Genomic DNA, 14,172 nt, shown 5'->3' on the forward strand with positions numbered 1-14,172 from the left:
TAGAGAGAAAAAAATAAATCAAGTGTTCTTATACTGATTAAAACATTCTTTCCTTCTTTATCCCTCTCTCTCTCTCTCTCTCTCTCTCTCTGCCCCCCCCCCCCCCAGGATGAGAAGGAGCAGCTCCTGCAGTACCGCAGCACAGTGGCGGGCCTGGTGCGGAGGGCCAAGGACGTGATCCAGCTGAAGCCGCGCAGCCCCGACAGCCCCATCCGAACGTCCCTGCCTGTCAAAGCCATCTGTGACTACCGCCAGATAGAGGTATCACTTACACCGCACTCACTCACAGCTGCTGGCCACCACACTCCGGCTTTTTATAGGACTCACGGGGCCTTAGCCTGCATGGGACAGCTTCTAGTTAGACTGCTTATGATTGTAGGAATAGTTATGATCAGATACACATCATATGATCAAAGATGTAGTTCTAGTGTATAAAAGTGATGTATTAACCTATTAAGCCCATTAAAATGATTAACCACAGTCATAAAGTTAGATTTTGCCCTGTTTATATCTGGTCATTAACATTCTTTCGTGTGTTTTGACGGCATGTTTACAGATCACCATCTATAAAGATGACGAGTGTGTGCTGGCCAGTAACACTCACCGGGCAAAGTGGAAGGTGATCAGTCCAGCAGGAAATGAGGCGATGGTGCCCTCTGTGTGCTTCACCATCCCCCCGCCCAATAAGGAGGCGACGGACATGGCCAGCAGGTGAGCCAACCACAACAGGAATTCTGGGAGGTGTAGTTTATTAGCAAGTGGATTATGTAAAATGCTAAACAAAAAGCTACTGTATGTAATAAAGAACATGTTCAAACAAGGGTGTTTAAAATGGCATTTGAAATTGCAGGTTTAATATTAATCTTGTTTTTATTTTGTTCCCTAGGATTGAGCAGACATATCAGAATGTTCTAGCACTCTGGCACCGGTCCCATATCAACATGAAGAGTGTGGTGTCCTGGCACTACCTGATGGCAGACATCCATGCCATCCGGAACAGCAATGTTGCCTCGGTATGCTCCTGGTCTTTGGATCCACATGTCTGAAAGTCTTTGGCAGAGGGATAGTTCTTTAAAGTGTAGGAGGAGGACCCCAAGGAAAACTGGCAGTTAGTGGCATCTGTCTGTCATGGTTGTGCCTACGAGCTGAAGCTCAGCATTTACCTCAGACATTCAGTCAGTCATTGCAATGGAAATATAAATCATCCAAAAATACGGAATTCTAGAAACAGCAAATCGTATGGGCTGGAACTACTAGTGGTACCAGAGTTTTACTTTTGTATTAATAAACTATGTCTCAGTATATCATTACATATACATTTATACAAAATATTTATATGGCTACTGACAAATCTCTTGGTAGACCGATGTGGTCATTTCGACCATATTCACCCTGTGTAAATCCTTTTATACATTTATAATGATCTGTAATGAGTGTATTTAGCTGTGACCGTGTTGCTGTCTCTGACTCCCAGATTAAGACCATGCTACCAGGGGAACATCAGCAGGTGCTGAGCAGCCTCCAGGCTCACTTTGAGGAGTTCCTGGAGGACAGCGAGGAGTCCGAAGTCTTCACCATGGCTGACCGGACTCAGCTGGAGCGAGATGTCCTGGCCTGCAAGGAGTACTACGAGGAGCTGCTCAAGTCTGCGGAGAGAGGCAAGGCTCAGCTTGGCTCTTAAGAGCTTGAGCTTAATGCTTTCTTCCTCTTCTCCTTCTTCTCCTTTTCCCCCTCTTGTTGGGCGGGATAGAGTGGGACGGGACCCACACCTCGAGGCAAACACATGCTTCCTTAATCCTATTAGACAGAAAGTTAATACTTTTTGGAATTATACTCAATTGTGCCAGGGCATGGATATCTGTGGTGGGTAAGACAGGGTGTGTGTGTGTGTGTGTGTGTGTGTGTGTATGTGAGGATGTGGGTGTGACTAGATTAGGTTACATGAAAGAGTCTGTGTTTTATTCCTTGCTTCACAAGCTGTTTTATATCACATCCCACTCTAAAGGTGCCCCATTAAAGTCCCTGAGACAGCAGATTAGGGTTGATCTGAGGAACTACTGAGAATGTCGGGTTTATCATAGATTTGACTTATTTGGGGATGTTGATAATCTGTTTGCTGGAGGAATTTATTTATATATAATCTATTTGTTTACAAACAATTCGGCAATTAGAGGCAAGCAGTGGATTAATGCATATGAAAAGAGATTACCGATACACAGAATTTTCACACCCAGTTTAGGCCATTGATTTGCTGTGAATGTATCAGTTAAGCGTCTATGATAGTTTGTGCTAAGAACAAAATAAAACCTACCCTTCCTCCAGTATCCTCCCTGTAACTGTCACTGACCCATACGTCATGTGGCTCACTGCTTCCTCCCTGTGGTTTACAGAGGAACACGAGGAGTCTGTGTACAACACCTTCATCTCAGAGATCCGCAACTTCCGCATGCGTCTGGAGGGCCAGGAGGAGCAACTCATCCGTCAGATCCGCACGCCTCTGGACAGAGACGACCTGCAGCAGAGCATCATGCGCATCACTGAGCAAGAGGTATCTCTGACTATAAGAAACACACAACTATAGCCTGTATCTTATTGTTTTAAATAAACAATTCTGGAGAATCAAAGTCAAAATGGCTTTTTAGTGCTTTTCTTCCACATAATTGAAGATAAACCTGCCCTGTCACCTGTTGTTGTCTCACTCTTTCTTCCACTTTCTTTCTGTCTCAGAAGAAGAAAGCGGACCTGGACCAGCTGAAGGAGGAAATCGAGGTGATGAGGGAGAAATGTGAGCTGTTCCTCAGACAGGCCACCTCCTCCCCTCCCTCTCTCTCCGCGGAGCTGCAGAACCTCGTCCAGGCCACTGGCCTCGTCCACTCCATGTGCTGCATCTACCTGGAGAAGTATGTTCAGCCCTCAGGACTGTGCCATATGCCTGCAAGTTAATTAAGTGTCCCTGCTTGTTTAGCACCTAGAATAAGAGTCTTGCTTGAGTGTTGAGCTAAACTGAACTGAGTGAATTTATCCCACTGACTTTATCCCTGTACACTTCACAGTATGTACAGCTATTAGGCAAAAGTTTGTCAGATTTGACAAGTAGTATTGACTGCACTAAATAGAAGATCCCAATTTGTCAGTAATCAGTCAACTGGATAACTCAATAAAAATCAACTGGATTTCCTGGGCTTTCCATGGGCCTTGATAGGGTGCTATATAAATGCAAGTTATTGTTGGTTGGGTATAACCTAAGAGTTGTTTTTGTTTACCTTGCAGGCTGAAGTCTATCAGTCTGGTGGTGAAGCACAGCCAGAATGCTGAGTCGTTAGTGAAACTTTACGAGGCCAAACTGAGTGAGGAAGATGCACTCAACGCAGACATGAAGTCCATTGAAAACATAGTGAGCACTCTGAAGGTAGTGTAGACTCCCATTCTCCCACAATATCAGGTTTCAGACTGCATTTTATGTGTTTTGGTTTTCTCTATGAATCCAAAATATTTTTTTATTTTTTTTTTAGCTGTGGCGCTCAGAAATTGATGAAAAGAGAGAAGTTTTCCATGACCTTGAGGACGAGCTACAGAAAGCCCGTGTCATAAGTGACCGCATGTTCAAAACACATAATGAACGAGACTTTGACCTCGACTGGCATAAGGAAAAAGCCGACCAGCTGGGAGAGAGATGGAGTAGTGTCCATTCACAGATCGAGAGCAGGTTGGTTTGACCTGACCATTTTTTAAGTAGTATTAAAAGCTGTGGCATAACTACATTTTGTGCTAACACATATTTTACATATTACGTCAGATGTGAGTAATCTTTGTTTATTCTAATATTTGTTTGTTTGTTATTCTAATATTTGTTTATTTACCACATGTCAATACACACATAAAAAGCCGGTTAGTTTATTGTTTGGGCAGTAGAGAGCAGATAGTTTAATCCTTGGGTAGCATTAAAAACTATAGTAAAGCAAATGTGTTGTTATAGGTAGTATGTTAGTATGTAATTTTATACTTATATTCAATGACAATTCAATATTCATGGATTGCCTCATAGGCTCCGCGACTTGGAGGGTATTAGCAAGTCTCTGAAGTACTACAAAGATGCGTACGGCAGTTTGGATGAGTGGGCCACTGAACTGGAGACTGTTCAGATGAAGATGCAAGAGAACCAGCCAGAGGATAGCAAAGCCCTGGCTGAGCTGCTAAACAAACAGAAGGTAAACTATGCCCCTCACTTCACACATCATAAGCCTTACAAAATATACCAGTAATTGCCACAGGGTAATACATTAACTAAATAATATACAGGAGAACATTTTGAATGTATGCACCTTTTTATAGTGTAGGATGCAGCATTTACAAGCTTTTTAAATGTTAATCTATTTTGTACATTTTCTACTACTTTTTTATTGGAAGTGTGGCATGAAAAGTATTTTGTTTGAATGTTTTCCAGTTGCTTGTGTCTGAAATGGAGCAGAAACAGAGTAAGATTGATGAATGTCAGAAATACTCCGAACAATACTCCACTGGAGTTAAGGTAAGCTATTACTTTCTCTCATAGTGTTCATGGACAGTGTTGTTCAAACACTCCATGTTTTAATTTGGATGGAGTGGCAATACATTGGTGTATGTTGTATAGTTATAAGATGCAATTAATTGGAGTTTTGGAGATTTGGTGTTGACATTACATTTGGTCCAAAGGTGGTTATTATTTTTGCTTTGTTTTTTAAGGACTATGAGCTACAGATGATGACCTACAGAGCGATGGTGGACTCCCAACACAAGTCTCCTGTTAAACGGAGAAGAATGCAGAGCTCCTCGGATACTATCCTGCAGGAGGTTAGTTATTCCAAAGCTCACACAGTGTGCCTATACCCACATTACATTCTCATTTAGGTGACAAACTTTTGTGATCTAGTATAGATTTGACATTGCCATGCTTTACGAATCTAGAATTCACAGTGCTGTATGGAACATTCTATGCCACTGACTGAAACATTGGTTTGTCTTCAGTTCATGGATCTACGTACACGCTACACCACACTGGTGACGATGATGACGCAGTATGTGAAGTTTGCCAGTGAGACACTGAAAAGGACAGAGGAAGAAGAGGTAAGAACATGATGAAGGAGTAAAAAATGATGATCTGGGACCTAATGAATAGTAATGAACAGAAAAGGTCTGAAAATATTTTTATTGATCATAACCATTTAACATTCTATACATTCTATAATGCATATTAATATCTTAACATAATAGTTCATTTTCATTATACAAAGTATGGTTCATAAAATTATGATTTTACTGTGATTTATACAGCTGTTATATATCAGCTGTCTTGAACTGTCTGATGCCTGTGCATTTTCCTGTGGTCATTTATAGTCTGGTTCTTCTTGGTGAAAATGTGTCTGCAGATTTATGCTCTTCTGTTCTTACCCTGTCATGAAAGGATGTTATTTTGAAGTATCAATAACATCTACATTTCTACGTACATAAAGCTATTGCGAGCAGCATGCAAGCTCAAATCGATGCAAAAGAAGCACTCTTTTGTATCATTCTTGGCAATGATCTTTGGTGAGAACATTTCCTTTTACTCTGGCTCCACATTTTTGCTGTCATTATTGAGTGCTGCTGTTGGGGACATCTCTGTCAAGCTTCATCTGTCTTCATTCTGGTAAGTGGGCAATTCTTGGAATGCTACACTGTCCAACTCTCTTCCTCGGACAAAGTGGATGATCCTGTTTTTCGTTGTAGAGGAGGAAGGCCTCAGAGAGAGCTGAGTACATCACCTGGACGGAGACCATAGAATTGCAGAAAGAGACAAGCCAGGGGGAGATCTCCCGGCTACAGCGACAGGTACAGGAGCTGGAGGCCTCTCTGTCTGACAGAGAGCAGCAGCTGGAGATCTTAGGCCGAGAGCTTGAGATGCAGAAAACAACCATAGAGGAAGTCACTGAGCAGAAAACAAAGGCTGAAACCGATGCACGACAGTTCCATGTGGAACTGGAGGGTGTGGTGAAGGCCAAAGCAGCTATGGAGCAAGAGCTGAGTCAGGCACAGCTGCTCGTTCAGCAGGCCGAGGCCAGGCGATCCTCCCTGGAGGAAAGCCTCCAGGTGCTGAGGAGGAACATTGAGGAGAGCACTACTGCTCGCCAGTCTCTGGAAGAGCACCTGAAACGAAGGGAGAGTGATGTGCAGGACCTGGAACGGGCGCTGAAGACCAAAGAGGGGGCAGAGGCTGAACTCCTGAGTCATGTCCGCAGTATGGAGTTGGACCTGGCCAAGTCGGTTACCAAGGGGCAACAGAGTGAGTCGCATGTGACGGTCACCAAAGTGCAGAAGTCATCCACTTTGTCGAGCAGCATCCAGAAAATCCAAGCTGAGGTTGAGGCTGAGGTCATGCAGCACAAGATGGAGGAGCTCACGATGGACAAGAAGAGAGCCGAATCAGAGATCAAGACTCTGAAGTCAGAGTTGAATGGCATGCTGATGCAGAAGAATATGTCAGAGGAGAAAGCGCAACGGTTCAAAGAGCTACTGGATGACTCAAATAACAGGCTCATAAAACTTCAGGCGGACATGGAAGCAGACAGAAATGGTGTGAGGCAGAAACTAGAAGAAATAAGACAGGAAAGCTCTGAACTGAAAAAGTCTATCTACGTTTACCAAGAACAAGTCAAGTCATTGCAGCGAGACAAAACCACCCTGGAACAGAGAGCCATTTTCCACAAGACAGAGGTGGACGGCATAAAAGAACAACTGAAAATAAGCCAAGAGAAACTTCTTCAGAAGAACTCAATAGAACAGGAATTCATGCACAAAATGAGATGCTTAGAAGACGAGTTGAGCACATCACAGCTAGGAGGCGACCAGCTTAAGTATCAGATAAATGAAATCACACGAGTAAATAGTTCTTTAGAAAATGATGTAAGAAATCTCAAGGTATGTATTGAATCACTTCAGCAAGAGAAAACTTTTGCCGAACAGAGGCTCAAAGCACTGAAGACCGAAGCCGACACTTTCAAGGAACACCTACAGAAGGCTAAAGAGAATATGTCCTCACAGTCGAGGTCTGAGAAGGAAATTCACCTCAAAGCCAGAAACCTTGAGCTGGAGCTGCAGAAAAGTGGGCAGCACGTTACCCAACTGACCAAAAAGGTTGAGGAGCTCAAGAAAATGAACATGGAGACAGAGCACTCCCTGAAGAGTGTGAGGGGAGAGCTGGACAAAGTGAATATTGAGCTGGGCAGCAAGGATCAGCAGATCAGCATTTACAAGACCCAAGCAGAGAGCACAAAAGGCCAGGTAAAGATCATTGAGGAGGAACTGCTCAAGGTAACTCAAACAGCACACGAGTTCCAGGTGAAACTAAGGGGTTACAATGACGAGGTCAAGAAAACGGCTGAATTGGAGCTGAAAAACAAAACCCTGTCAGCAAACATAGCCACGTATGAAAAAGACATCAGAACGCTAAAATCTGAGCTGAACTCCATTTCCAATGAGAGAAACACCGTGAAACAGAGAGTCCAGGAACAGAAGATGGAAATCAATGAGTTGAATCTGAGCTTGAAGAAAACCATGGGAGAGCTGCAGAAGGAAAATGGTGAGGTGCAAAAATATGCTACCAAAGTGAATGAGCTTGAAAATGAACTTTTGAAGTGCAAACAGTCCATGAAAGGAATAACTGGAAACTCTGAAAAGATCACAATAAATCTTAAACAGGACATACTTTCTATGCAAAAGGAAAAGCAAATGGTTGACCAGAAACTGTTGACACTCAAGGGTGAGTTTGATAATCTGAGTACCACGTTGAGAAGAACCAAAGATGAACTTATTAAGGTAACCCAGGAAGCAAACATCAGTCAGTCTAAAGTGAAGAACCTTGAAGAGGAGCTCCAGAAAAGCAGAGTGGTCATTAAAGACATGAGCTCCACTGTAGACAAAGACACACTGAACCTCAAACAGGAAATTATGGTTCTTCAGAAAGAGAAAACCACAGCGCATGAGAAAATACACCAAATGACATCAGAAATGTCCGCTCTTCAAAAGGACAGAAACATGGTGCTTGAAAAGAATCAGAATTTGAATTTGCAGATGTCTCAAGTGAAAATGCAATTACAGCAAACTCAAGAGACCATCAAGAAGAGTCAGACAGAAACATCCAGTGCCCAGGCTCTGAGTGTGGAGCTCTCTCAAGTGAAAATGCAGCTGGAGCAAGCCCAAGAAAGCATCAAGAAGAGTCAGACACAATCATTCAGTGCCCAGGCTCTGAGTTTGGAGCTCTCTCAATTGAAAATACAGTTAGAGCAAGCCCAACAGGACATTACAAAGAAGCAAAAAGAAGCTTCTGATGCCCAGGTGAGGTCCAAACTTCTGGAAGCCCAACTTGAAAGCTGCAAAGGCATGTTGGATCAATTGAAGGATAAACTGGAGAAACAGAAGTCTGGCTATGAAAAACAACTGCAGTTAGTCCATACCGAGATGGAGCAGAAATTCATTGTGAGAGAATCTCGCACGAAGGTGGAGTTGGAGAAAAAATCCACAGAGCGCTCCCAGAACATAGAGGCAGCCGAAAGGGACCACAAACATCTCCAACAAGAGATTGAAAAGCTCAGAGTGTTGCTTCACAACTCCCAGATTTCAAAGCAAGAGACTCAACAACAGCTAGACTCTCTTCGTATTGAACTGGAGCAAGCAGTGAAGGACAAAGGAGCCATGGAAGTCGATGTGCTTAAAGCAAAATCCAAGATATCTGATCTGGACAATGAAAAAATCAAGCTGGCGTCCAGCATAAGTCAACTGGACAACCTTCGCAAAGAAAATTCTAAAGAGGTTCCACGGCTCAAGCAGACATTGGGCGAATCAGAACGGAAGCTACAGGCTTCAGAGAGGGAGGTAAAGTCCCTCAAACAAAAAGTTGTTACCTACATGGAGGAAGTGAAAAACCTTCAAGAAAAGGTCTTGAAGCTTGAGGTGGAAGTCAACTCTGAGAACAAGAGAGTTAAGGAACTGGAATCAGATAAACCATCAATGTCAAATCATCAGTGTCTCAAAGACCATGAAATTGCAAAGCTACAGACAGAGCTGCGATTAACAAAGAATATTGTATCATCATATGAGGAGGCAAAGCGAAGTTTGGAGGATGAGCTCAAGAAGATGAAAGTTTCCTCAGAGGTACAAATGACTACATATTTCCGTAGATACTAATTTAATATTTAATTTATTTTGAATGAATGTAATAGTCTTGTATAATGAACACTATTAGTATTCATATCTGCAATTTGCTATTGATGATTATTTTTCTTGGTTAACTTGTATGAGTATGTATTTATACAGAGACAATAATACATTTTTAATGAACAAATTTTATTTTTATATCAAAATATTTCATTTAATAGTATCAATAATCTCATGTCAACAGATAGCAACTCTGGAGAAGGATAAAGTTCTGGCGGAGCTGAGAATAATGAAACAAGAAAAAATGGAAGTTTATCAAAACAAATCTCAGGAAAATATCATGAAGACAATGACCAATTCAGTTTCACTGCATAATTCAACTGTGTTACAGACACATACAAAAGAGACAGAGTCTAACGTTAACAGCCAAAATATCACAACAGAGCAGACAGCCACCATGCGCAAAAGCTCTCTGTCTGAGAAAGGCAAGTCTGGCAAAGGGCAGTCTGTTACATTTAACATCTCCAACTCAGATGCATCTGGACTCACTAGCAAAGTCACAGGTTCCCCCTCTACTCTATCACGCAAAGTTCAAGGCCTTAGAGGACGTATCAGTATCAAGAAATTGATCAAAGTGAAATTGCTGGATAATGACACTGCCCTGAAGTTAGAGACAGGGCAGATGTCTATGGAAGAAGTACAAGCATGCATCGCTCAGTTTGTTAGCAAGCCACCATCAATCGCTGGAGTTTACGATCAGTCTAGCAAGAAGAAGATGTCCTTCACTGAGGCCTCAGAGAAAGGGATCATTACAAAGACTTACGCTGTTGACTTCCTTGAAGCACAAGCGGCTACTGGGTGTATTATTGATCCATCAACAGGGGAAACCTACTCTGCAGAGGATGCGTTTGAAAATGGAATCATAAGAGAGGACCTCAAGGAGAAGCTTGTAGAAGCTGAAAAAGCAGTGTGTGGTTATGCTCATGCAGGGAAAATACTTTCGGTCTTTCAGGCCATGGAAGAAAGAATACTTGACAGACACAGGGGAAAGAAGACGATCGAAGTTCAGATAGCTACAGGTGGCCTCATTCATCCAGTGATTGGTGTCAGGGTGCCTCTTAGCTTTGCTCTTGAAAATGGCCTCTTGAACCAGTTCACCTATCAGACCATCTATGATCCAGTCAGCAATCCCAAGGGCTTTTACAACCCTGAGACTGGCCAGAGAGATTATTATTGTGAGCTGTTGAAAATGTGTGTTTTTGACACGGTGAGTGGTGTGTATCTTTTGCCAATAGGTGGTAAGCAGGAAGCTAACCCTACCCCTGACAGTGTGCAAGGCAGAAAGTCTGTTATCAACACCTCAAATGGAGTTGAGATGCCAGCATATGAAGCCTTCAAAGGCAACCATATTGATAAGAAAACATACCTCTTCCTGTCTCAGCAAGAAACTGAATGGCAGGAAACTGTCACAGACTCTAACGGAAGCCTCATGCACATACTAACAGACCTTAGAAGTGGTCGACAGCTTTGCATTGAAACGGCTCTTAGACTTCGAATCCTTGAATCGTCCGAACTTGCCAAATACCGAAGTGGCCTCCTTAGTATATACGAGCTCGCAGATCTCTTGAACTCCAGAAAGGTTGTTTTCAGAATCACGCATTGCCCTGTTGCTGGACTGTGGGACGTTGCTTCCAGGAAGAGACTTTCTGTCTTTAAAGGTCACCAACTGAACCTTGTGGACAGATTGACCGCCCTTCGGCTCTTAGAAGCTCAAGCTTGCACTGGAGGCATCTGTGACCCAGCACTGGGGGAGCGTGTTGGGATTGCTGAGGCAACTCAAAAAGGTCTACTAAATGACAGTTTTGAACATCTACTCAAGCAGTTTGAACAAGCTTACAATGGTCTCGCACATCCCCAAACAGGAAAGACCCTTTCAGTGGCCCAAGCCATGCAAGAAAACCTGTTATTGAAAGACGTTGGGATGAGATGTTTGGAATACCAACTCTTTACTGGAGGACTGATCAACCCAGAAACCCATGAGAGGATGACGGTGGATGAGGCTCTCCTGGGCTGCTTGATAGACAAGGCTACAGCTTCCCAGCTGAAAGATGAAAGGTCCTTTTCCAAATCCCTTACCTGCCCAAAGACCAAGAAGAGGATTTCTTTCAGTGAATCCCTGGAAAAAGGTGTCTTTGATGGCCACACCGGTTTCATGCTGCTTGAAGCTACCAAACCTCAAAGCATGGGGGCCACAGGGACATTCCAGTACATCTGGACCTATCGACATATGTAACTTATTTTTTAGTGCCACAAAGAACATAACAGCCATCTTCTGCTTTTATTATCAAAACATCTTCAACTTTGTCATTCAGAATGTGTTGTGCCTTCTTTATTAACCTTCCTGTTCAACCTGTGTCTTTTCATATAAGCAATGTGTTTTTTCATGTTATGTAAATATTTTATAAATCTCATTGGTTTTCAATGGGTAGATTATGCTATTCTTGAATTACTAAATATAAAGAAACAGTACCTCTATTTTATTTACCGTAAAATTATACCATGAACCTTTATCATGAACCATGAATGTCTAGTAACCAGTTGTATTGTTGCTTAATCACTCTTGTTCATTTCTGTCCCTGAATTCCAGAAAACTGTTGAGGAGGAGAAAAAAGAGCATGGTGATAAAGTTAGCAAACTTTTAAACTGGGTGTCCAGTGTGAACTCGAGCAAAGATGAGAAAGTTGGAAAAGATGGTAAAGCCATCTCAGAGAGCTCTAGTATGCCCAAGGTAAATACTGTAATAAGCATCGTAAACGTCTTCTTCATTAATTGCTGACCTTTGAATTGTTTTTATAGGTTGCACTCAAGATTGCCAACTGTGCTGGTTACACGGAATTAATAAGGCAGATAATGAATCACCTTGATGCCGTAGCACAGTTATTATGATGGTTAATTGCCGAGTAAATAATGTGACACAGCATGACTGTTTTATATAGGATAATGGTGTATTTTATACATTTTGTTCTCAATAAAAATGAGACCACACTTTGCTTTCTTTCCCTTTTGCCATACTCTGTCTATAAACATGTAATCACAATCTGTAATCACATAAGTAAGTCTGTAAGTCAGTCATTTAAAACCCAGCCCTAGACATTTCACACAATACATTTGACAGAAAGACTATTTAAGGTAATAATCTAGTATAAAGCTTTACACACCATACGTTTCTCATTATAGGGATGAAGTTTGGAGACACATATTTTATATGTGGAGTTCATGGGGGGATTTATGCACTCCCTTATGAAAAAGAACTATAGTATTACTATAAGATATCTATAGTATTTCTATCATAGTGTATAATATTTCTATTATATTCTCTATAGTATACTTGTCCTCTATAGTGTTCCTATAGTACAGTCATAGTACTTCTATAATATGCCCCATAATATAATAAGATTCCTATAATATCTGTAGTATTTCTATAAGATAACTGTAATATTTTGTCCCAAAATACTGTAAGATTCCTATGGTTCTTTTTCGGTAGGGCTGCAATAAGTACACAAGCACAAGAAAACCCCTAAACCCCCATTCCCCATAAAGACATTATCCATCCTCCACCACTCCCCCCCCCCCCACACACACACACAATGACTGAATGAACACTGCAAAGGTCTAAATAAGTATACAAATAATCATTTGCAAAAACAGATATATCTATTATTACATTATTATTATTATAAAACATGAAATTTTATTATGCATTCCAGGTCATATTAGTCAAACTGCAGTTGGGTTGTTTTGATTAAATAACAAGATTAAATAAGTAAAAACATCTACACAACTTTATTTTGATTTGTATTTTGTAAAAAAAGATCTGTGAAAATTCATGAAAATGGAGGAAATCTCTTTTGCAAATGAGCTCTTCACTCACATACACTACATATTATGAGCACGGTTCTACTTGGATTGTCAGTCCTTGGTGGCAGGGCAGATATAGGTTGTTTTGGTTTATAAAGTCAAATGATAATTTAGAATACCGGAATCTAATTAAAATGGCACTATCATCATGGTGTCCCATCGGAACATAACATAACATTAAGTATCGCAGATTGAGCTCACATATTTGTTTGTTTAGATTCAAAGTCGTATATAACCCTCAAATAAAATACTGTATATAATCTTCACATCCATAAAAGTTACCAGTAGCTTTAATTTTACAGCCGTGGATCTCTGTAACACCCACATACACGTGACATCCATCCACTAAACACCTGTCCCATTATTGTCCACAACATGCCACAACTTGTGCCAGTAGTAAACCATGCCACTGCTGTATGCTAACACTGCTATGTCCCCACCAAACTTCCAATAGGAACGTCATCACACATACATTTTATAATATAGCAGGTCCTTAAACACATTTGTAGATATAAATACTATTTAGAATATATTCTGTGCTGCTAGATGTAATAGATAATCTGACATTCAGATGCAGAATGTCTTGGCACAGTACATAATTAATAGTTCAGTCATTGATGAAATGTTGCTCTTTCTCCCATCACTGTATCTTGACATGAAATAAGTGCTGTCAAAAATAATGAAAAAGATAGAGAATAGAGGTTACATTTATAAAATGAAAGAAAAGGTCTACGGGAAGTCCTTTTTGGACCCCTGTTGTTTGATATGAGTCACTTTATCGTCTTTAAAAAATTTTCTCTTTCATGAACATAGTTTTCACCCTTCTGTACATTTTGGTGTTTGACACAATATGTCCAGAAAATGATGTGTGTTCACTGGTCTCCATTCTGTGATATTTATAGGCGTCTATGGAGGAAATGGTGACAAAGAAGGAACAGATTGCAGAAGCACTGAGGATGACACAGCTGATGCTCACCAAACACAGTGACAAGTACGCCTTGATGCATTTTGTGCTGTATATGACTTTACTTTAAACTATTCATTTTAATGTTGATGTAATGCTTATTGATATCATTCATTGTAAGT

The 14,172-nt window shown here is 41.2% G+C and overlaps 2 protein-coding genes across 6 annotated transcripts in view; both read left to right on the top strand.

Annotated features, from left to right (window-relative positions):
- LOC121684912 (dystonin-like) overlaps nt 1-14,172 on the top strand; it is a 133,537-nt gene that overhangs the window by 53,563 nt on the left and 65,802 nt on the right. For all 5 annotated transcript variants that reach the window (XM_042065052.1, XM_042065055.1, XM_042065056.1 and 2 more), the window contains 14 exons: nt 109-261; nt 557-711; nt 887-1,013; nt 1,475-1,658; nt 2,391-2,548; nt 2,728-2,900; nt 3,271-3,409; nt 3,513-3,706; nt 4,046-4,208; nt 4,445-4,528; nt 4,723-4,830; nt 5,005-5,103; nt 11,816-11,956; nt 13,989-14,077. In XM_042065052.1, coding sequence (XP_041920986.1) covers nt 109-261; nt 557-711; nt 887-1,013; nt 1,475-1,658; nt 2,391-2,548; nt 2,728-2,900; nt 3,271-3,409; nt 3,513-3,706; nt 4,046-4,208; nt 4,445-4,528; nt 4,723-4,830; nt 5,005-5,103; nt 11,816-11,956; nt 13,989-14,077 — 1,967 coding nt within the window. The remainder of the gene's footprint in view (nt 1-108; nt 262-556; nt 712-886; nt 1,014-1,474; nt 1,659-2,390; nt 2,549-2,727; nt 2,901-3,270; nt 3,410-3,512; nt 3,707-4,045; nt 4,209-4,444; nt 4,529-4,722; nt 4,831-5,004; nt 5,104-11,815; nt 11,957-13,988; nt 14,078-14,172) is intronic.
- Nucleotides 5,804-11,819, top strand: LOC121684913 (plectin-like). Its single transcript, XM_042065058.1, has 2 exons — nt 5,804-9,165; nt 9,413-11,819. Exons 1-2 carry the CDS (start codon nt 5,917-5,919, stop codon nt 11,459-11,461), a joined length of 5,298 nt encoding a protein of 1,765 aa, XP_041920992.1. The 5' UTR covers nt 5,804-5,916; the 3' UTR covers nt 11,462-11,819.

This window comes from Alosa sapidissima, chromosome 16 (genome assembly GCF_018492685.1).
Source record: "Alosa sapidissima isolate fAloSap1 chromosome 16, fAloSap1.pri, whole genome shotgun sequence".
Taxonomy (NCBI): Eukaryota; Metazoa; Chordata; class Actinopteri; order Clupeiformes; family Clupeidae; genus Alosa; species Alosa sapidissima.